Source organism: Triturus cristatus, chromosome 9 (genome assembly GCF_964204655.1).
Source record: "Triturus cristatus chromosome 9, aTriCri1.1, whole genome shotgun sequence".
Classification (NCBI taxonomy): Eukaryota; Metazoa; Chordata; class Amphibia; order Caudata; family Salamandridae; genus Triturus; species Triturus cristatus.
The window spans coordinates 168036530-168061071 of NC_140592.1; the positions used below are offsets into that span (position 1 = coordinate 168036530).

At 43.0% G+C, this 24542-nt stretch overlaps 1 protein-coding gene across 1 annotated transcript in view; it reads right to left on the minus strand.

Moving 5' to 3' along the window:
• Window positions 1-24542, minus strand: part of DNAH12 (dynein axonemal heavy chain 12) — a 1449067-nt gene that overhangs the window by 280358 nt on the left and 1144167 nt on the right. Inside the window, exon 63 of the mRNA XM_085624669.1 lies at window positions 10111-10255. Coding sequence (XP_085480795.1) covers window positions 10111-10255 — 145 coding nt within the window. The remainder of the gene's footprint in view (window positions 1-10110; window positions 10256-24542) is intronic.

A 24542-nucleotide genomic window follows, 5' to 3' on the forward strand; every position in this document is an offset into this window, starting at 1 on the left:
CATATCTGTCCAACAAGGAGTTAATAAGGGGTAAGCCCATAACATATGTAATAGGTCTGCAATGTCTGGATGACATCTACGGCAGCTAGGTGAGGCCGCAGGGAATATCGAGTGAAGTTTGAACGGTGTTAGGTATGCCCTTTGCAGAATTGAAAAATGAAAAAATGTAAAACGCGAATTGCGAGATATCCTACTCGGGTATTCTAGGATAAAACACCACTCCTTATCATGCAGCGCGAAGACTAGGTTCTCTTCCCACTTAATCCGCCCGGGTTCCAGAGATCTATTCACATAGGTACGCAGTCCCCGATATATCCATTTAATCAGGTGTAGGCCAGGATCTGTACTACAGATTGTGTGTATCAATGCATGTGTAGTAGGCTTAGATCCCAGTGGGGCCCAGTATGTGCGAACATTGGCATGCGTCATGAAAAGGGAGTCCTGTATACCAATGAGTTGTGTAAATTCCTGATGTGTCAATAGGGCGCTCTCCATAAAAAGTTCTCTCACTGTTTTGATCGCTGCACTTTCCCAGGGCAATAGTCTAGTTACTGTGAGCGTGCTCAGAGGTGTGGATAATCCCCTCAAGGGAATGTTAGGGGCATAATTAGGAGTCGAATTTGTATATCAGAGGGTGCATTTCCAATAGGCGAGTGCAATATGGAGTAAGAGAAGTAGTTGAGTGGGCAACGTTGCTCCTGGTAGGAGCAGTCTATAAAGTTTGCCTAATTTAAGCATGTGTTGTGTGAAACCAATTTTGCTTAGGTGGTAGCCTGTTAACCAGTAGGAAAGCCACTGGAGCTGCCCTGCTAGACCTTAAGCTTTAAAGACAGGGGCGCCCATCCCTCCATCTCACTGTGATAGTTGCAATTTAGGTAGTCCAACCCTACGCCGCCCAGTACTCAACATCAGATCAATTAATAAGCGTTTTGAAAATCGCCTCAGGAATAATGACAAGTAAATTAAGAAAGTAGTATAACAAGTGGGGCAGCACCACCATCTTAGCCAGTATTATCCAGCCGACTACTGACAGAGGCAGTGTTACCTAGAATTTAATTTGAGTTTTCAACAATGTGATGGCCCTCTTGAGATTCCCGTCTAATAAGTCTTCTGTACTTCTATATATCTGGACGCCCAGGCATCGGAACGTGTGGTGTCCTCTTTTTATGCCATATGTAACAAAGGGCAGCATGTGACGCTCAGTGCTATTCCGGAATGAGAAAGCATGGGATTTACTGTGTTTTACCCAAAGGCCAGACACGTTTCCAAACAACTGTAGTAAATCAAACATAGATGTCAGATCCTGTTCAAGGTCACAGATGTAGAAAATCATATTGTCCGCGAACATGGAGATGGTATGGACCATGTGTCCTATGGGATCCACCAGTCGAACGCTGTCAGCCTGATGTGTTGCACCAAGGGTTCCATAGCAAAACAAATAATAGGGGTGATAACGGGCATCCCTGCTGGGTACCCTTGGACACCAGGTACTGTGAGGATATCTGTGCCCTGTCTTTGTTCTGTCGGTGGTATTAGTTTATATTAGTCTGATCCACCATACGTAGGTAGAAAAAATATTGAATTTCGTCAGAGCTGAGAACAGATATTCCCACTCCAATGAGCCAAAACGTGTCAAACGCATTCTGCAGGTCTAAGGAGAGGCAGCCCACAGATGGGTATTGCTCGCACACCACATCCATGACCTGATACAGGCGCCGTATATTTAATGAGGTGCTCTGTCCGGCTTTAGTAAGGATTTAACCAAGGCCTGTCACGTAGTAGGTAGTCAGTCCGCTTCTAAGGATGCGTTACAGATCCGCTCCAATTGTGGAATCAGCGAGGAAGCAAATGCAGCATAAAACTCAAAAGGTATACCATCTATCCTGGGCGTCTAATTGAGTGGTGCAACGTGTATGCATGGGTGTGAGCACCCACAGAACAGGTGTAGGTGGAGGCGCCGGTCTGACCATGCGTGCCAGGAGTGCACTAGCTTTGCCTCCCTCTGCATGCATTTTCTGTGTGTAGGCAGCATAGTCAATAGCACATAGGCAAACAAGGAGTCTGCATATTTAATTTTGGTTTCTTGCAAGCTGTCCATTAGCATCTCTTGTTCAAGTAACTCCGATTGAATCTCTGTGTGAGATATGCCATGTTGAACAGTCCTCTGTTATGTTATGTTATGTTATGTTATGTTATGCACTTTTGTATTGCGCACAGCTGCCCCAGCTAAGGGGCGTCCTGGCGCATGGCAGGCAATGTGCAACAGATAGCAGAAACACAACACGGATAAAAGATCTATTTAAAAAAGAAACGTTTTCAGAGCTTTGCGAAAGGCCAAGAGGTCAGTCAGTAGCCGCAAGTCCACTGGGAGGGAATTCCAGAGTTCAGCCGCCCTCACCCTAAAAGAGCGACCACCAGCCCGACACAACCTGTATCGGGGGACCACCGCGAGCGCTTGGCTTCCCGATCTCAAAGCGCGGGAAGGAACATACCACGACAGGAGGTCAGCAAGAATTGGCGGACCTACTCCCCTCAAGATCTTAAACGCCAAACACAACATCTTGAACTGGATGCGTGATTTAATGGGGAGCCAATGCAAGGATCTCAAGACACCTGAGACAGAGCTCCTTCGGGGTAAGCCTACAATGGCTCTAGCCGCGGCATTCTGCACTCGTTGAAGGCGGGTAGTCTCCGCCAGGTTGGTCCCTACCAAAAGCGAGCTGGCATAGTCCAGGCGAGATAATACCGTGGCCTGGACTATCAGCTGCCTGGTACCACGGTCAAAGAACTTAAGAATAGGCCTCAGCGACCGCAGGATGCCAAAACAACCGGCCGCGATTTTCTTCGAGTGGCCCTCGTAACTGAGAGCGGGATCCAGCCACACTCCCAGATTCCTAAGTTCAGTGACCGGGAGAGGGGCCGGCCCCAGTTCAATGGGCCACCACTTGTCCCCCCACAGTTCCGCCTTCCTGCCAACGATCATGATCTCGGTTTTCTTCGCGTTGAGCTGGAGACAGTTGTTCTTCATCCAGCTTGCCACCGCCCTAAGTCCACTCTGAAACCTGGGGGCATCCCGATCCGCGTCCCCGCTGATAGTCACCGCTAGCTGAGTATCGTCAGCATACGAGACCATAGTCATGTCCCATTGCTTGACGATCTCAGCCAGCGGTCTCACATACAGATTGAAAAGCGTGGGACTCAGCGAGGAGCCTTGCGGGACCCCCTGTCTCAGAGGAAGGAATTGGGACTGGTACGGTGGCAGCGCAACGCTAAAGAAACGATCGTTTAGGAAAGAGCGAAACCACTGGAGGGCAGAGCCACCCAGCCCGACCTCCTCCAGGCGATGCAACAGGATAGGATGGGACACGGTGTCGAACGCGGCGCTCAGATCTAATAAAACGAGCGCCGCTGTCTGCCCCGCATCCATCACTGTGCGTAGGTGTTCAGCCATGGAGAGAAGGGCAGACTCCGTGCTGTGACCAGCACGGAAGCCATTTTGGGTGGGATCCAAGATGTTAAACTGGATGAGGTGGGCCGAGAGAACTTTGTTGACATGGGCCTCCATGACTTTGGTAGGCCAGGGAAGCAAAGAGATAGGCCGATAGTTTTCAGGCTTGTCTGGGTCCAGTGAGGGCTTCTTAAGGATGGGGAAGACCATCGCCCGCTTCCAGCTACGGGGGACCGTGCCCGACTCCAACGAGATGTTGATCAGGGAGTGTATCACGGTCCGACCCACGAACGACTCATCTCTAAAGAGAGCCGAACTGAGAGGGTCGGAGGGGGACCCAGATTTCACCTGCTTTGCCAAGATGTTAAACCCTTCCAATGTCAACAGGGGAAGCGAGTGCAGGGCTGTGTCTCTACAGATGGAAATCGGAGACTCAACTGGGGGTCCTGTGGATGGAAAGGTCATATAGATGTTTTGGACCTTTTCCTGAAAGAACACCGCAAGAGCCTCACAATGAGCAGTAGAGCCCGTCGTCGGAGCATCGGGGCGCTTAGCTAGCAGATCCTTCATCAATTTGAAAATAGTTTTCGAGGGGTTAGAGCTGTTGCCGACTTCGGCAGTATAATACAAAGCCCGAGCACGGCACACAGCCCGATGGTATACTTTGACGGAGGCGAGATAGATAGCTTTTTTCCCCGAGTCGTACGCCTTCCGCCAAGCCCTCTCTGCACGCCTGCAGCTGCCCTTGAGCGCACGTAGGGTGCCATCGTACCATGGGCTAGATTCTCTGGCACTGGTCTTACAGGCGGTGAGTGGAATGAGCGCATCTAGCGCTTTGGAGATCCACGCGCAGAACCCATCGTAACCTGAATCAACAGTTACAAACGGATCTAATGGCTCTGCAGCGAGGACACGGTGCAGATCTTCCAACCGTAATTTGCCCCAGTGCCGCCTTACGATCAGCTTTGCAGGAGGGGTGACAATCCTTCCTGACAAAGGGGTACTAATGGCGACCAAAGAGTGATCAGTCCAACCCAGGGGCGAGACGGCAGTGACAGAAGCATTTGTCAAATTAGTGAAGAAGGGATCTAGCGTATGGCCACCGATGTGGGTGGGCTGCTGAACAAGCTGCAGCAACTGTAAGGCCTCCAAATCCGCGAGAATGCCACTGACCGCGGGTAGGTTAGGTCTATCGAAATGGAGATTAAGGTCCCCCAGAATCGAAAAATTGGGACACCCCACCACCAAGGAGCTGACCACATCCGGGAAAGCGGCGCGAAACGCCGCCTCGCTCCCTGGGGGACGATAGACCACCATCCCCGAGAGTGAAAAGTGTGGAGTAACCAGAATCTTAAACAGCGCACTTTCACATCCCGCAATGGTCAGTGCGGTCCAGGAGCAAGTAAGACTAGAACGAATAGCCAGGGCAATTCCCCCTCCCCTAGAAGATCGATTAAGGGTACGGACAGTATAGTCAGGGGGGAATGCCAGATTAATAATGGCTGCGTCCTCGTCTTTCAGCCATGTCTCGGTGATAGCCACGATGTCCGGGCTTGTATCCTGCAACAGGTCAAATACTGCCTGATAATGTGACACCAGAGACCTAGCATTAAAACTAGAAATGCGGAGAACATGCTCCGGGCAGGTGTAGCAAACGGCTGCCACCGGACGTATGGGGGCAATAGAAGTAGCTTGCTCCAAAAACCACTGACAGCCAGCACAATGATAGGGACCGTCCAATGGATGTAGGAGGGGTAAGCTACAGCCAACAGTCCGGCGCCCCAGGTCACGCAGGGTGTCACAAGAGTATGTCAACATGGCTGGAAATAACCAACCGCTCCACGTACCAGCAGGGCCTGGCCAGAGTCCCGCGCGTCCTTAGCGCGGACGGGCGCAGACGGGCAGGACTCTGGCACGACTCCGGCCACGCGACGGCGTCCCAGCTGCGCGTTCCCGCTGCGCGGAGAGGACGACTTTAAATAGGCGTCCCCTGGACTGAAGCGAGCGTCAAGACGCTCTAAGATGGCGCCCGCAAAAGCGCCAACAGCCCCAATCCAAAATGGCGGCCAAAGTTGATTAGATATGCCCCCTCGAGACCCGGACCCGCCAAAACGGCGGTGCATCAACTCTTTAAATGCAGGTAAGTGGAGACCCTTGCCCCCAGGCCAAGCAGCAAAGCACAAGATAAAATAAACGCTAGCAAAAGGACATTTAGTTAAAATGCAGCGCTAAAGAGCGGCGCGCTAAAAAGCTAGGACAGAGGTCACAGAGGTAACAGCAGAGCCTGACCCACCATGGTATTAATAGATGTACCCCTTATCACTACATTAAAAGCTTCCCATTCTATCAGTGGGGATGATGGAGTATTAATGATTTCTTCAAAATATGTGTCAATTGTGTTAGCTAAGGTATCTTTAAATACAATGTCCTTCAATAAGTGCGGCTGTAAGCACCATGTCAGGATGGGGGAAGAGACTCAGCCCATGTCCTGACAAGTTCCAGAGGATTGTGGTCTGATAGTGTCTTACACAAGTAGGTTGCTTGTGTGATGTCTGATTGTAGTGAGGCAGGACAGAGGATTTGGTCTAATCGGGCATGTAGTTTATGGGGGGGGGGAGTAAAAGGAGTATTCATGCATCCCCTCATTGCGGGCATCCCTTGCATCAGTGAAGAACCATCCCGCCATCTATCCCCTCAGAATCCTGGCCTGTTTACCTGAGCCCCCGCTCCGCAGTGGTGGGTAAGAAGTGTCAAGACCTAGTTTCATGACTGCATTGAAGTGAACCATGGGATTGTGCCCATTCATCCAATACAGAGGGTAGGTGAGTCAAAAATATATCCTGTTCCGTATTAGGGGCATAAACACTTCACGTACTACCATCTAATGCGGCCCGGGTATAAAGACATAACCATTTTGATCTATTTTAGTGCCAGAGACTTTAAAGAATACACCAGCATACAACCACATGGCTGCCCTATGGGTGAAGGCCCAGTATGGTGTTGCAAATAGTTGCTCTCTTTATTTTGTGTGCAGTTCAACAGGCTCGGTGGTGGAAAGGTATGTCCCCTGCAAACAAACTATATTCGCTTTGCGGGTGTTGAGCTGGGTGAGGATTCTCTGTCGTTTTTGAATAAACCCTATTCCCCTGACTTCAAGTTAGCACCTTATAGCTATGCTTAACATCCAACATTTGGACAAGTAAAATGTGGTATACCAACATTTTCCCACTTATTATATATGCTTTGCAATATGAGACCATAAGCGACAAAGGTTGACAAAGAATTAAACATTTCCCCAATACTAGGCTCAAAGAAGAATGATCGTTCATCCAAAACTGCAAAACCAACTAATGGGTTGTTATGTGCAACTGCCATAGGGATAGGCCAACTAGGACCTCAATAAGATACTGAGGTGTAAGAAACAGTGGTGACAATGAAATAGCCCCATTTTCATGACCCCCGGAAACCATCTTGTAAAGCATACTGTGTGTCATGAAGTATGGAGATCTAGAATTCCATAAGATAGAAGAGAAGTGGAGAAAAATATAAAAGATCCTCCCTGAGATGGTTACTTCCTATAGAAGGGGGGTCCCCATGCACCTGGGGGCATAATAGTCCAATATGTTACTAGGGGATATTATGGATTAATTCAGCGTACCAATATATAGTGTATCAGAGTGGGAGGAATTCCAGAGGGCATGGGCCCCACAATCAGACCCCCTCTTCCTCCCACCCCCCATGGCATCACACATCATACAAACCACCCTGGGCTCCTCAAAGACGGTGCAGCTAGCGATATCAGTTGCCCAGGGGGGTCTCACATGGTTTGTGGCAATCAGGCGCTCCAATAGAATGAAGTTGGGACTAGAGTGTTCCCATCCTCAGAGGACGTCATCCGCTATTTGTGGTGTCACTGAGGGGAATAATGCCACACTAATGTTAGAGTCATAGTCTGAGGCATTGTCCACTGAGGAGCTTGCGTGGAGCAGCAATTGTGCAGTCTACTGGAATACACTGTTGCAATTGCCGCCTGTCTTCCATCTAGAGCCTGTTGTAGGGAGTAGACGATGGTCCTTCCATCATGTAAAATGGCGATATGCTTATGGAGGTTTCCTATACTGGTGGAGTGTTACGCTTGTTGGGGAGTCCGTGAGGATAAGGTTGCCCTTGAATCATAGATTTCCTGCAGGATGGCATCCACTTTGTCGAGAGGGAGGGGCAGTTTTAGTGGGCTGCACAGTCCTCCACAGCTAGGGTTCAGGATCCGCCAGAGAGAGTGTGCTGGGATGCATGGAGGCCTGGTGGCGGTATCGTTCTGGTGGGTTTAGTGTGGCCCATCCCTGAGAAGCAGTCACATGGGAGAAATGCACAAAGTCCTTGTAATCAAACAAGGGCCGCCACCAATGAAGTCTGGCAGCATCGCTGCTTCATAAATGGTAATGTAGCGCTGTCTAGGAGTGACACCAAGGACTGTTTCCAGCATGGAGCTGGGTCTCCCTACCCAGGCCTCTCACTGCACTGGTAGGGTATTATTCAGAGGTAATGCACGAGTGGTGCGCTCCAACAAGTGGTCTAAGCCCAAGCCCCAAGGCTGTATGAAAGACGGGTGGGTGTGACCCCAGCAGGCCAGCACCTGCCACAAGACTGGAAAATATAACTGGGAACAGTGGCCCCAAGGTCCCATTGTGAGGGTGGGGGAGATGCTCCATATGCAGCAGTAAGGTGCCAGAAGTGGTAGATCACTCATGGTTCGGAGCACAGGGTCCTTCTCATGGGGTGTCATGGCCTGTCAGCATGTGGCCACAATGCCAACCTAGGAGCAAGTTAAATAGAGAAGGGAATCAATAAGGACCCAATCAGTGCTTATTTTTAAAGACTTGTCCAGCCGGACAGTGGTCATGAATTTTACTGATATAGTAATTAGGCAACAGCTACAAAGAGAATTCTCAAAGTAGGACACAAGCCTTGGCTGCTGCAGTTGTCTGGCAAGAGCTGGGAAGTAATGCAGCATTGTATAGAATTCAATATATTTGGGTCTAAAATTATCAGCTCCAGAGCTTGTGGACCTGATAATTCCAGATCCAGAGTAACTTAGAATAGAGAGATACAGAATTTCACCTTGAGTTATTGCTCCAGGTGAAATACATTTTGTAATAAGGGCCCATGTGGCCACTCTTTGCTTAATTCAGGCTTCCAGGTCCCAGCAACTAAAAGTATGTTAATAGTATGCATTTTGTTGAACTATTAAAAAATGTTACCCCAGTTTTCACTCAGACCTGAAATATTTGCTGTAACTGTAGGTTCTGCGAGGTTATCCTATGTGTAATTGAGTATGTCTTAAATTCCCCATCCACTGATGGGGAGATGTTATCTTTCTAGATTTCATGCTAATTATTGTGGCAGGTTACAGAGCTTCTGGATCAGGATTTACCAATGGCAGGATCATCTACTATAGTAGAGAACCCCTGTTAGTAACACAAGCCATGAATCAAGCTGAGGTGCCTAGATTCATTCCTTAGTGTGGGCAAGTTGTACATTACTTTGCTAATTCCTAGTGACACTCTGGGTAGGAAACTGAATCCAGGCTATGGGTTCATAATCTGTTTTACTCCCTCCGGCTGGATGTATCTTGAGTTCAATGCAGTATCTCTTATGAAGACATCGTTTGGGGACTAGTCTTGGGTCCAGGGGGGTAGCTTGGTCAGTGAGATAGGGGAGGGGGTGAGCTTTGGATTTGTAAACAATCAGGCTGGCACATAATGTTTCAATATATTATACGAGAAGCAGGGTGCATGAGAGGAGCCTAAGGGGCATTAGAGAGGGAGAGGAATGTGAATTGGTAGGAGAAAGAAGAGAATAAATATTTAAAAAATTACATTCCCAACATTTTGAGGACTTTCAAAACAGAGAGGGGGAAACTGTGCGTGCATTAGTGTCTGTGTGTATAAACATCCCAGGTAAAATCTGACCGACATCTCACAATTCCCGAATGAAAGCACCTGTACACAACGTTTATCAGAAAAATACATTTATTAGTGGGCTGTAACACCCCAAACACCCCTCCTTAAACTATGCCCCTGCTTGGGTCCAGCATATACAGACTTACAGCACTACACTGATTTACACTCGTTCTGGCATGAACTGTTATCACAGACTGGAAGAGATGCCAGGATTCAAGTCTCTCATTTTGTAATGGGTCAGTTAACTTGCTTTAGAGTCTCCATCAGCAGTAGCGTGACAGTTATTTATTCACACTTTAAAACTGTCCTTGAAAAGAGCCACAGTTGGAAAGTAAGCACTCAAGTTTTACAAGTTTAATTTATATAAAATTCAGATTGGTAATTTTGACACTATTGGAAAGTTGCAATACATGGTTTAGAAAACTAGTCCAATCGTACATCTGGTCCTAAATGTGTTGTTGGGTAATTGGCCTTTAAACCTGTGATAATACCCTGCTTTCTCTGTGTTTATTTATATTATTGCACCTGGCTGGGCAATAGTGAACTTTGCTGGATAGTCTTTCTGGGCTATGCCCAAGAATAAATTTGTGAAACAAGAAATTGAAACGTAAAACAGTGTTACTTTAGATGTCTGAGGTTCATAAACCATAGTTTGTCATCTATCTATGTTTCGAAGCAAATGATTTCACTCTATTAGCTTACCTTATCAGGTCTCAAACTTCGAAGAATTATGATGCTTTGTAACGAGTTTAATTTTTCATCCAGTGGTTTTGGCAAGGGAAGGTTGTGCGGTTCTTTACTGTCATAGATTTTACGCCATTCACTTAGATTTTGACGAACGTGGTCCCTATAGAAACATAAAATCTCATTTCTCTTATTCTTGTTGAATACTATTCTTTACTGTATAATTAACTAAACTTTACAATATTGATATACTCTTTGCTAAATTATTTCAATAGAAAAAAACATTTAGCTGAACATATATTTAAGTATGTTATAACAAGACTCATAAATCATAAGACACTTAAAAGTCATCTTTAGCGTTCCTCCTAACAGTTAAACATGACATTTTATCATCATCCTTATAATGTGACAACCATAAACTAAGTATTGAATTCTAAACACTAATTCAAAAAATAAAGGACAATCACAGGTAATAGTAGACTTGAGGCCAGATGTATAATTTACTGTTCGCAAAATACTAGTCACAATTTTCAATTAGTATATTTGGGACAATATTTTTACATACTGAACTATATACCACTGGCTTGGTTCTGTGAAAATAGAATTGGCTTAAGTTACAATATGACCTATTTAATTAATATTCATTTGGGAAGCTGGAATTGTGACTAAATTTGATTGCCCACAATTACCGAAATGGTGGTCTGCAAGGGTAAGCAGACCATCATGCCAGTGATTGATTTTCAATAAAGTAAACATTTTGTTAAATACTGGGCTGCATTTAAAAAACGTTTTAATTTTCTTTAATTTTGTTTTTAAAATGTAAGAATTTGCAGTGGTCACCCAGACCACTGCCTAGAGCCGGAGGTGAGCTTGATACTGCTCCTCTCTCTCCTTGGTGAGTCGGACTCGGACGACATCTGGGAAGGTAGCGGTAACCCAATAGGTAATGAATCATATAAGAATCACAGAGCCCTAAAATAACTCTGGTGAGCGACATCACCCTACTAACTGAACAAAAGATTTTGAGAAAAAGATATCATTATTTTATTTTCCTTACATTTTCTAAGGTATAGCATTACCAAGGAGAGAGGGGAGCAGTATCAAGCTCACCTCCGAATATCCTGGCTATATGAGACCATTATATATACAAGAAATCTCTACCACGAACAATATCTAGATATCAAGGATCATACTAATTGTAGTCCAACCCTGATACAACACCTGCCCCCTTGGAAGCTGTAGGGCGATGAGAACATGATAACTCCTGATGTCTCGCCTATTTTAAGACCCCCCCCCTTTGTACAGAATTTTTTTTTTTCATTTGTCCTGAGGAAGGTGATTAAAAAATAGTTCACCGAAACGTACGTAGACCAGCCACTTCATAACTGGAAAACAAATCCTATAAGGATCAACCTAAGCAGAACAAAGGAAGAAACATAAATTGATGTCATATCTGTTATAATCGATTTTGGGAAATTACTCAACAATTATATCGCAGTTGATCTATCCAGTTGTGTATTTCATTGTTATATAATTAAGTTCTTTCCTTCATTTCCCTTTTTTTGTGTGGTATGTTTGTTGGGATGCAAGAATAGTATGCGAGGTGAGAATGTAGATATTTATGGTGTCATTTGGGGGTGTTTTATTTGTACAACAACTGTGATCTGAGAATAATGTATTTCATGTTCACATTAATGATTGTATGTACATAAATGTTTTAAGACTAATTGTAAATCATAAGAGAGAATACAGAAATGAAAAATTAATATATTTTCGATATTTTTGATAAATAAAAAAAACAAAAAGATGAAAAGAAAAACTTCTTTGTAGACAATGAGTTTATTGTTTATGGGGAACTATTTATGCACTGATATTTAGATTTTCGTGAGTACTTACTGGAAAAAAGAGTGATAGGTCGGTTAAGAGGCAGAAACCTTGTACATTTGTTCTTTTTCCTCCCCTCTTGGACCTAAAAGTAACTGGGTAAAACCTTCTTTCTACATACACTTATGCTAGACACCTCCAGCCAAGAAGATGTCTTGCAATACCTTGTTGTCTATGACCCATTTACAATTTTCTTCGAAGAATCTGCTGCGAAAATCTGCTGTTTGATTTTGTTGTCTTGGGAGATTAACTGCCTCTATGGGTAGTTCCAGGCTAGCAACTATAACCAGATTTACAAAGCTTCCAGTGAAGAGGGGTCTTGACCTGGAGCTCCCTTGCTTGTTTAAGTAGTGCATTATGGCGATAAGCACTAAGATCCGATCTGCTATCAAACACAGCTGGAATGTCATGAGACCTAGGTGGACTGCTCTGAGCTGCAAGATGGTAATGTGATATGAACTCTCTTGATGAGTCCACAAACCTTAAACAGACAAATGCTATTGGTGAGTACCTCATTCAACTAATGAGGAATTTATTACAATCATTCGAGTAGGAAGATCTCACTGATATGAAACTTCAGTAGGTTGTTTGCTTTGCACCACCTGGTGAGAGACTGTTTTGCTGTTGAAACAATGTGAGTTTGTGGTCAGAGTTGTTATCCTTTTGAGCCCATAGACCCTCCAAACATTGCTATAGTGGCCTCATAAAGAGTTTTGGATTTGGCACAATTACAATGCATGAAGCAATTGAAACCAGAAGTGTTGAAATCTGATGAGCAGCTGTATTCGGAAACCTCTTGTGAAGTTGACACTTTCCCTGGATGGATGACACTCTTTCCAAATTTGTTTTGGGTCTAGAGTCACTCCCAACTAAGTAAGGGTCTGAAGCAGAGTTAGTGTGGATCTCTGGTAATTGAGTTGAGCCTGGGATAATCTTTTGACTCTTACAAAAAGTGAGAGGGACCCTTTTGCCAACCAAAGGACTAGGGTTCGATCAGAAAAAAACAAAGAAATATCCTTTGGGGATTGCTGAACCACCAATGTTCTTTACTCAAACACTCCAAGTAACATACATACAATTTTGAGGGTTACTGTTCTAACCAAAAAAACTGTGCGCTAACACATAAACAAAAATTACAAATTTGTAAAGATAATTTATTAATTAAAATACACAATTAAAAACGTTTTCATACAAGACATATGATGTTTGATAACATCAAGCTGAATGGATTTATGGTATGCAGGCGTCGACGCGTTTCGATGGCTTCCTGATTTAGACCATCTTTCTCAAGACTAAAAGTTATACACTCTCAGCTGTAAATATATCTAAAACACGAATACAAAATGTTATACAAAAATATTTATCTTAAGACCATAAAAGTTGTTATATCTAGATATATCCAATATTACTTCTTTTTACTTTCCCAAACATAACAACACTGTTAAGTCAATTTATTAACATCAAAATATTGTACCTAAATATACATTTTATCATTTCATTTCAAATAAAATAATTATCAGAGATTGCACCACTGTTTAGTTAATCCTTACAGATCCCCTCTATTGTACAGCATCCTTACACCACACTAATGCTAGATAACTAAAACTACACTATACTAGACTATGGGCCACATGTATGACGGATTTTCGCATGTGCAAATGTATAACATTTTGTATTTTTGTTTTAGATATATTTACAGCTGAGAGTGAATAACTTTTAGTCTTGAGAAAGATGGTCTAAATCAGGAAGCCAGCTTGATGTTACTCTATATGTTGACGTAATGTGGTACATCAGGGTCCTTCTCTAACATTCTGTGATATGGATATGAATTCCTATGACAAAGAATAGTGTATTTTTTAACTCTTGCGTGGTTTTTTAACTATTTTGAATTTATTTGTTGTAGACCTTTATGGAATGTCAATTTGATATCATTGTTATCAAACATCATATCTCTTGTATGAACAAGTTTTTAATTGTGTATTTTAATTAGTAAATTGTCTTTACAAATTTGTAATTTTTGTTCATGTGTTAGCACACTGTGTTTTTTGGCCAAAACAGTAACCCTCAAAATTGTATGTATGTTACTTGGAGTGTTTGAGTAGAGAACATTGGTGATTTAGCAATCCCCAAAGGACATTCATTTGTTTTTTTTATAATAATCTTTTGACCGCCAGTCTGCAGTGTGACAGTGCTGCTTTTTGGAGAGTGGTAAACTGTTCTCATTTCAATAGCGACCAACTCTCTAACCAGGCATTCACATACACCACAAGCATGAGGGGACATTTTAAGGCTGTTTATAATCATGTGGAAGAGGTTAGTGAACCGAGGGGTAATAAGCATGGTCAAACAATACTTTTCCACTTGCCCGAGGTCATTGCATCCATTGCCCGCCTTCCCCCCAGTAAAGCTCCCGGGCCTGAGTGTGTGCCAGGAGACTTTTTTAATTCCTAGATTGAGTTTTGGGCCCCTTTAACAACCTTGCACTTAAACTCAGCAGTCAATGACCCCTCCATTGACAGGGTCTCAATCAGTCATAGTTCCTGTTTTTAAAAAGGGCAATGAGTCGGAACCCGGCTTGTTTCAGGCCCATATCTCTGATTGATCCAGAGATAAAAATTATAGACCGGATTTTGTTGGACCGCCTTTCATTTTGGGCTGAGGAGGAAGGCATTTTGTCTGACCTTCAATATGGGTTCATGCCAGGGTGGGGGGGGAACATTGAGCAAAACCTAAACCTCTATTTACTGGTCTGCAAGTACACTAAGGTCAAGAAGGGGGCAATCCATTTGGCTTTCATGGACCTCAGCTCTGCCTTCAGCTGAGTTAACTGCTCCAAACTGTGGGCCATGATGGCTCAGATGGGAGTAGAGCCTGAATTCATTTTCTGTATGACTTACATAAGGACCTTTCAGCTTGTGTCAGATATGGGCCTAATGGTGAATGCACACAGCACTTTAAACTGCAGCATGGGGTCCGTCAGGGTTGTATTTAAGCACCTTTTTAATTAATTTTTATATTAATCATTTAGAACTAGCACTGACTGACACGAACTTGGATGTCCCCAAAGTGGGTGGCCATTCAATTCCAGCTCTGCTTTATGCAGATGTTACCGATTTAATTGCTCAGACGGCCAAGGGACTACAAAAACTTCTTAATCTTTTTATCGATTTTATGAACAGCCTTTACCTCTCCATCAATTTTTCGAAGTCACACATATTGAAGTTTGGCCCACCAAAAATGAAAAAGATGAAATGTATGTTAGATGGTGACCATATTAGTTAGGTGGACGAGTTCCGTTATCTAGGGGTTCAGTTAGATTCTGGCCTTTAGTGGCATTCACTCATAACCCATAACATGATGGTCTTTAATTGAGCTATGTTTAGCATAGGTGATTTCTTACGTCGGCTTGGGTGCACCCACATAAAATCAGCCTTGGAAATTTACAAGGCCAAGTGCACCCCAATAACCAGCTATGGATGTGGAATTTGGGATTATGGTTCTGTAGCCCCAATTCAAATAGCGAAAAATAATTTTTTTAAGGAGGCTATTAGGAGTCCCACAAAGCGTACCATATGAAGTTGTGCATGAAGGATTGGGTTATATCATCAACCAGCTTCGACTCGGTCCTTTAAATCAGTGGCTCTTAATTTGGACAAAGGAGGAGCTTGGTTTTAACAGATTAATTATACAAGACTGTTTGAACATGGATTAACCTTCCTTGATTCCTTGGTTGGCTTATATCGCCTTTAATATGAAATCCTTAGGGAGACCAGAACTCCATACCAATCCTAGTAGCTACTAGTGAAAACTACTAGTGAAAACTGTGAGTGGCCTGGAACCCTATCTAACCTGGAAGTTGTCCCGCCATCAGCGACGTCTATTGACATTTTTTAGGCTAAATTTATTTTCGCAACTAGTGCCTTTCAATCACGGCTGTTTTAAGGACTCGATGATGCCCTTATATGATTGCGATAATGTTTCAGTCAATGACACTTTACATATTGTCAAGATTTGTGCGAAATTTAATCATTTGTGATTTCAGTTTATACATCCACTCTAAAACATATGAATTTTACCCAAGTTAGACCTGCACTATTGTACTTACAGTTTTTAAATACACCCACAGTGCTGATGCAGGCTTTGGGTTAAGCCGAAGGAATGCTAAATCCTGTTCTGTAGGCCTTTTTTTTTAAATAGGTAAAAAGTTATAGCCTTGTTATAGCCAGCTAAAAATAATTTCCTTTGCTAGCATTAATAAACCAGGGTTTAAGAAGTAATGGCCAGGGCATTGGATGCGCCTGTTGGGTCTCCATAATTCCAAAGACAGTTGTGTGAGGAATAATTATTTTTGTGGCAATGACATCCTAAATGTGATTATATTGCACACGGGAGATGTTCTAGCAGGTAATCCAAAAAAGGATGTGGGAGTAAAAAAGAAGAAGTTACTGTCTCGTTTGGCCAATAACGAAGAAGACCGTGAAGCTGACTATTTTATATCCAGGATGTTTGGACCCTTTGTGATGGAGAGCAAGGAGGACTAGGTAAATTGCCTTGAGAACAATGCGCTTACTTACAGGGAGCCAATGCAGCGCTCTAATGGCGTCTCTGACAGACACTCATTTGGGAGAGTTAAGAATCATGTGCGCAGCCACGTTGTGAACCACTTGCAGCCTGTTCAGTGAGGGAGGAGGCATTAATGTTCAACTAAAGCGCATTGCAGTAACCAAGTTATGAGAAAGCAAGTACTCATGATGCAATTGGTCTGTGCGTCAAAATTCAGGAATGTGTCAAAGTTTACCCAAGGTTTTTGGCTGCTTAAACAGGAGTGGGTAAAGGGCCACATTCCACATTTGCAAGACCAAATGGATTATTGTGCATCAAACACTAGCACCTCAGTTTTATTCCGTGTTCAGTGTAAGAAAGTTTTCTTTCATCCAGATGCTAATCTTGGTCATGCACAGATTAAACATGATAGCTACTTAGTGTCACATAAGGTAGTGGTGGATGTATCGTCGCACAATCAAAAAGAAATTATAAGCAGATAGAAGGGTATTTGCATCAATTAAACATGGTCAAAGAAGGAGTCAAGCGTATGACAGGTGCCAAATGGGGGTGAAATACCCCACTACCAAGAATATCAGTCCCACAAGCCACCAAATGACTAGTAAGAAATAATACAAAAATGGAAACCCCGGTCTATATTAGTATAGTTTATCATTAACTTTTAGAATCTTAAATGGTTATAGAGTTATAAATTAACAGATGCTAATGTAGCACATTGAAACGTTCAAAAGAATTTCTCTACGATACCCAAGCCACACTCCAACTCTTTTTAACCAAAGACAAAGGTTTGAAAATAACTATCAGTATTCTCTTACTAGGCATCCTTCTTTATATAGATATTAGACTTCCAGATATCAATGTTTAATGAAACTGATTCTCTTTTGTTGTACTATTTTTTCACCTCTTAGTCTGTTTGAATATTGGAACTGTAACCTGGGAATCTACAGTTATCCAGAATATCTGAGTCAATAGGGGAGTGGATATACTGAAGCCCCCTCTGTGTGAGCTTCAGTAAAGAGGTTATTAATCTTGATTTTACAATTGTTATGTTATGGCTTTTTGTGTTATATTTGACGGTTGAATGGGGACAGTGTGTGTTCCCACAAGTTCTCTTTCCTAAAAAGCTTTTGTCTCTTCTTTCTACTCTAATTACTGTAATGCGTTGGCTGTTTAGATGCTCCATTTGTCAAGAATAGGACTTCTAAGAACTTCATAAGAACTAATCAATTTTATGAACATTTTGGATATTTGATGTATTGATTTGATTCATGCTTACGATCATTTAGTTGATGAATAAATTATTGTTTGAATGATACATGCTGTCCTGGATGTTCCCTATGTCAGGGGTTATTCCCTCACATCATCTCATTTCTCTGCTCTGAGAGATCTACATCTTAAACTGTATATATAGACAATCAGAGTGCCGGGGTTTCCGTTTTTATGATAGCTACTGAGGGCAAGTTGTAAGAGAAGGATACGATAATCGGTGTGTCATCAGCATGAGAGTGCTTGAAAACCCCATGAATGTATGAGTTCTGTGAGAGGGGGGAGGTACAGATTAAAAAAGAGTGTGGCTCAACAAGGACCACCGAGGGACCCCGCAGGGAAGATTAAAGGCCTTAGCTTTAAAGCCCCCACAGCTGAGAACCTGCACCCAGTTGGTGTGAAAGGAATGGCTGATGAAAACGTTGTACCAGAAGCATGGGTGAGACGGTGTCAAAGATTGCCAACAGATCCAGCAGCACCAAGACAGCCGCCCCACCCTGATTCATCTGGCACCTGATACTATCTGGGGCAGCCACCAGTGCTGTTTCTGTACTATGGCCACTTCTAATAGTGACATTAATCAAAAAGGTGATGTCAGATGATTGAAGCACTTTGACGTCAAAGGTCAAGTCTTCCTGAATAGTGGTGGTGATTCGACAAAATATCCAACTCCTAACAACTATGTCTTTGATGTTAAGAGGGATCAATGGCAACTGGAGTAGCAGAAATGGCAATGTCTTCTTTTTCTTCCCTTTTGAATTCGTTTTTACTAGATCTCCCTCTTCGCAGTAGCTAAAAGGAAAGAGGTTGTAGTCACAGTAGAAGAACCTTCTCTGGTGGCCCTTGTAGATGTATCTTCTCTAGGGCCTTGAGATCTTCAAGCTTTCCCCTAAGTCTGACGCCTCATGATCTTTAAGTGTCCTTTTGGACACTTTAAAACAAAAGTCACATTTATCAGTGGAATGTGAATTTGGGAAGCAGACCACACAGACTTTCTGGGAGTCCAAAGCTGATTTTTTTCCGCCACATGAAGAGCAAACGGTGAAGGCATTATGACAGGAAAAAATGACTGGAAAAGCCAAAGAAAGATTGAAAATATTTTCCAGTTATGAAAAACATTGAATGATAATGAGAAAATAGAAGTTTTGAATGAAAAGCTGTGAAAATTGGGTAAAAACAACATCCACAGTGTTTCGAGGTCCCACTCTCCGGATCTGGAAAAAAAGTACTGTCTCTGAGCGGGAAGTGCCAGAACATACATTATCGGAGAAGAAAGCATCAAGGGTTCTTAAAGGGATAGCTGGCCTCTGTTTTCTACTATGCAAATATAATGCCTATTAAGTCTCATTTTACAATTTTTAGCAGCAGATTAGGATTATAGGCTATAGCGCTGCAATTTATTTATGTAGAGGTATGTTTAGTGCAGGAGTGTAAATTCTGGAAACAATTGCCCCGTAGAGAGAACTTTTTTTATAACGGACATGTTAATGTGTGCATTGAGTGTTCCGGGGTCCCTGCACACAGCAGTGAATTATTCTAACATTTATGACCATCAATGATGATCCTATGATACAGGAAAACAGTTCCCTATTATCAGCATACGAAGGTGTGCCAGAAGACATTGATAAGCTAAAGCCGTTGTCTGTATTTTATCTTCTAAGCACAGAAAGCTATGTCTGAAGTTCCCTCCAGAGTATTCTGAACTTTCCCTCCTATGCTTCTAAAATAGTGGCAAAAAGAAGCATCCACAAGGACAATCAAAGTTACTAAGAAGCTTCATCACTGTAACTCCAGAGCACCATACTCACCGACAAAGAGCAGCCTGTCACGACTTGATCCCTGCGTTCTCGTGTCCACCACCAGGGGGCTGAACTGTGGGACTCTCCAGTGTTCTAATAAGCTTCCAGATCCTCCCCTTTATGTACATACTGACTTCCAGCCATTTAGACATTATTTGGGAATTGACATCCATTCCCAATCCATGGAGGGTTTTGTGGAAACCATCCTACTCGTGCCTGAAACTCCATTGCCTAGAATTCCCTGCTCACTGCTTCATCACCACCCCTGCAGGCCAAGGATGGGTGGAGGAATTCAGCTTACCTGTGGCTGGCTGCTGAAAGCCTGCTCACACCGGATGCATGTGATTACTGTGAGCTCTCTTAAGCTCCAGCTCCCTTCAGTCCAGTGTTGGTCATTGAAGCTGTGTACCGGTGAGACCGACCCTTGTTTCCAGTGCTTTTGATATCCTTGATTCCAGTGTATCCTGAGCTTTTGATACCCCTCTTTCCTGAGCTTTTGATTTCCTTGTTTCCAGGGTTTCCTGAGCTATAGTTATTTCTTGTTCCTGGCTGCTGCAGTAGTTTCCCTTGTTCCTGAACTAGACTAGCACTGCCTGCAGTGCTACCTTGACTCTTGAGCCTCAGCATTCCTTGTTCCTGAGCTGCAGCAGTTTCTCTTGTTGCTGAGTTAGCATTGCCTACAGTGCTGCCTTGGCTTTTGAGCTTTCTCTAAATTCTTGTTCTTGCTCCAGCACTGCCTGCAGTGCTACTTTGTTTTCTTGACTCCTGATCCAGCACTATTCTAGTATACACTTGTAGCCTTCACTTCTGTATATTCTTTTCCTGTCCCTGCCTTTTTTCCTATTTCCTTGGTTCCAGTTCCTAGTTTTCTGTCTTTCTGTTCTTCTAGTTTCCTTGTATGTTTTTTCCTTGCATTCTGCCTAGTGTGTCCTTGATTTCCTTCCTTTACTGTTAAGCACTCCTCCTTGCTAGCTCCTTGTCTATTGTGCTTGTGTTTTGTTCTACCCCCTTGCTGTTACTGCCTTGCGTGTTCCTGTTTGATCGCCAGGATCCATGGGCACAGCTGATAACCTAGGTATTGTTTCTTGTTCACTGTGAGTATTGTCTTTGAGTTACATTTATAACATCACCATAGGTATAAGTTCCACTGACCCTGCCTTTGCATACATATCCTATATATGGGGATTTGCAGTCAGTATCTGTAACAGCAATTGTGGGTGAGGAACTTACTGAGCTTCAGTCTTACAGTGTGGAGCTCCCGAGTGCTTTACCCCACATTCCCTTTATTGTTAATGTTGTTATATATATATATATATATGTCTTTCACATCTGTCCTGGGTATAGTTATTCTGAATGCTAAATCACCTCTTGAGTGCCTATCCTTTCTGAGTTTTAGCTATCTTGTTCCTTTGTTCAGGCTTCCCCTTTGGAGCCCTTTTCTCCTCTGACTCCTTGCGTGATCCTGGGCAGTGCTGTGCTCCCCTTTCTGTTTATGTTTTCTACTGATGCAAAAAGAACAATTGATGGGCAGAATGCAGAACAATGTCATACATTCACCCCAGTGCAGAGATCTGGGCCTAAATCCATAGTTTTTTTGCTCACCATGCCTTTTCAGTTTGGACCCAGCCATATGCAAATCAGTCTTGACCCTGCGCCCAATGGGAACAGTCCAGCCCAAACTGCTAGGCCAGGTCCTCTCTGGACTGGAAACAAGCATCCTAGGACCGGTTTCGGGATTTCAGCCCTCATCAGTCAGGATAGCTTGACTCCAGTGTCATGGAGAGAACGGGAACCACGTCTGGGCATACCCATCCCACTCGGGCTGACAAATGCAAAAAGAACAATTGATGGACAGAATGCAGAACAATGTCATACATTCACCCCAGTACAGAGATCTGGGCCTAAAACCATCGCTACTCAGTCCTTGCTGAAGTCCCTGACTGTGTCCCAGACAGTCCCGGACAGTCTCTGACACAGCCCATTTTAGTAAGCAGGCAACCGGTAGCTTGTGCAACACTGCTCAGGAAAGGAGAAGGGGATAATGAGATGTGCTGTACAGGAAGAAGTGTGGGTAGAACACTTAAAGGAACTGTATGGAGCTAGATATGAGGGAGAGGAAGATATTGTGGCAGAGTAGAATGGTTCTCCTTGCGTATCAAAGACACCATACAGGACTTAAAATGAACCAGGACTACAGGACCAGGTGATCTACTTGCAACCATATTTTATACAAAAGCCAATTGGTGGGCAAAGCTTTTCATTTTGGCAAAACAGGAAATATTATCTACAAGCCAGCCCCCAGAAAATTGGAAGGGGCAATTATAAGACCAAAACATAACATGGAGGACACAAAAAAAAGCCAAAAATTATAGGCTGATTAATGTTCTAGACTTGGGCGAAAAACTGCTTTCAAAATTAATTTTAGTCAGACTTAAGGAATGGGCAGAATTGAACATTATCATCCCATTAGAACAAGGTGGGTTTAAGGAAAGACATTCTTTTATAGACCATTGGTTTAGCACTAAAGCCTATAGAACAAAGGGTCAGCTTATTTTGCTGCTTGGTCGATTTCCATCCAGCATTCAATCTGGTTGATCAAAAATGTTTACTGGAAATGCTGACTAAATTGGAAATCCTTAGGAGATTCCTTGCTATTATAAAGGGACTGAATTTACAAAACTGGGCTCAGGTAATTAATGATACTGGTGGAAGAGTGACCCGTAAAATCCCAATCGGCAACAGGCTGCGCCAGGAATGTGTCTTGGCCCCCTTCCTGTTCTCCCTGTTCATTGTTGACTGACCATTAGTATTAGCCACATCAAAGGGTCTTGGCCCAAAAACACATGGTACCCGTACAGCATGACTCATATGCAGACGGACGGCCTACAAAGGGTATTGAATTGATTCATGGAGTACAGTAATAAGAAAAAATGAGTGGTAAATATCGAGAAGACGTAGGTGATTAGCTTTGGCAAAACAAAAAACTTTGAATGGTACTTAGGACCTACTAAATTGGAAACCGTCAACAAATACAAGTATCTAGGTATATGGTTAGAAAAGAAACTAATATGGAACAAACATATTGATTCACTCAAAATTAGAGCCTTGGCATCAATAAGTGGTCTTAAAAAAATGCAATAACGGCTATGGAGATATGTCCCAAAGACCAGTAATCACTGACTTTGCGGCTATGATCTGCCCACAATTCCAGTATGGAACTGAATTGCTAACCCTAAGCAGTAAAATCAACTGGGAATATGAAGAGGAGAAATGTTTGAAAAGCCTGTTGTCGTTACCGAGGTCCTCAATGACTCAAGCAATAAGAATGGAACCAGGATTAACATCTTGGAGCAATCATGCATATGCTGAGGCTGTAAGATTTTGGCTACTCCTGGAAGTAGGAGAAGGGCAAAAGCTAATATTGCTGTGCAAAAACAAGATCACATACAGTGAACTGAAGTGTGCCATTGGTGTTAGAAAACTCACTGTGCCACTGGAATCAAGCTATCCGGGCTGAAGAGGGATGAAACCCCGAAACCGGTCCTAGGATGCTTGTTTCCGGTCCAGGGAGGACCTGGCTTGGCAGTTCGGGCTGGACTGTTCCCATGAGGCACAGGGTCAAGACTGATTGCAATATGGCCAGGTCTAAACTGGGGTGGCATGGTGAGCAAAACAATGATGGATTTAACCCAGATCTCTTGACTGGGGGTGAGTGTTCTGATTTGTTCTGCATTCCGTCCATCAATTGTGTGTCTTTTGATTCCTTGCATTGTCATGGTACTGCAATGTAACAACGCTGTTGTTGTAGCGACCGCATTGTAATTGCATGTGTTGTAATGCATGCAATGTGATGACTTGCTGTAGGGGGCACGCTGGATTTAGGAATAGTATAATTTACTATTCCAACTCCAGTGTGTACAACAGTAGGGGAGGTGTTGGAATAGTAAATTATACTATTCCTTAGTTTAGCGCGCCCTCTACAGCAAGTCGTTGTAACGACTTGCGTTGTAACGGTACTGAGATGTAATCGCATGTGTTGTAACTTATGCAATGTGATGTCTGTTTCCCATGCAGTTCAAAGATTTAAAGACTAAGGTTTAAATAAACATTTCTTTGATGGATTGAAAATGGTAGCTTCAATATTTGAAATAATTGACCTGTTTCAGAGCTACACCATTGTAATATCATTCACGTCTTTTTTCCTGGAGATTCATTCCCCCAATTGTTTAGAGCATTTTCCAAAAACTATTTATTGAAACAATAAGCTAACCGTGAATTAAAGTGAGCTTGCAAGCCTTTTTATTATTGGTCAATTACTAAGGTAACGTCAACATGCATTAATGAACTGGATTTCTCCTTTTCAACCCTTCATGGCTCCAATCACACCAAATGGAATTACCAACAAAGATGTTAAAATATAATCTCTGCAAATATGCTACTTTGTAAAGCCAATTATTAGTCACAAGTCTATCTAACAATGGATCAAACTCCAATTAGGCAGAATATAATAATTTAGCAGCATCACAAATACAGAAGGGAATACGTAAACTTTAAAAAATTTCCCAGACTAATATATTTGGGACTCTATCAGAAACATTGGACAGATCTGTGGAGGCCATACATAGATTTCCCATCGAGATGTCAAATTATTTGTCAATCAACTGAGCAAAGATAAATACTTGGTTGTGGATCAAAAGAAAATTCTAAAAGCAAGCTTGCACCACCAATAGTATTCCATTTTCTTTGAGCTAGTCTACTAGCCAATGTGACATTAATCTGACCAAACGTTTACTAACAGAAGTCATGAGGGAATGGAAAATATGACTCTGGAAAAGAGGGGTTTCCTTTTCCTATATATTGAGAAATAGCGCACCCCAGTAACCAAAGAGGTAGCAATCCTTCTTCCATTCAGACATTAAAAGCATTTAAAAAACACAA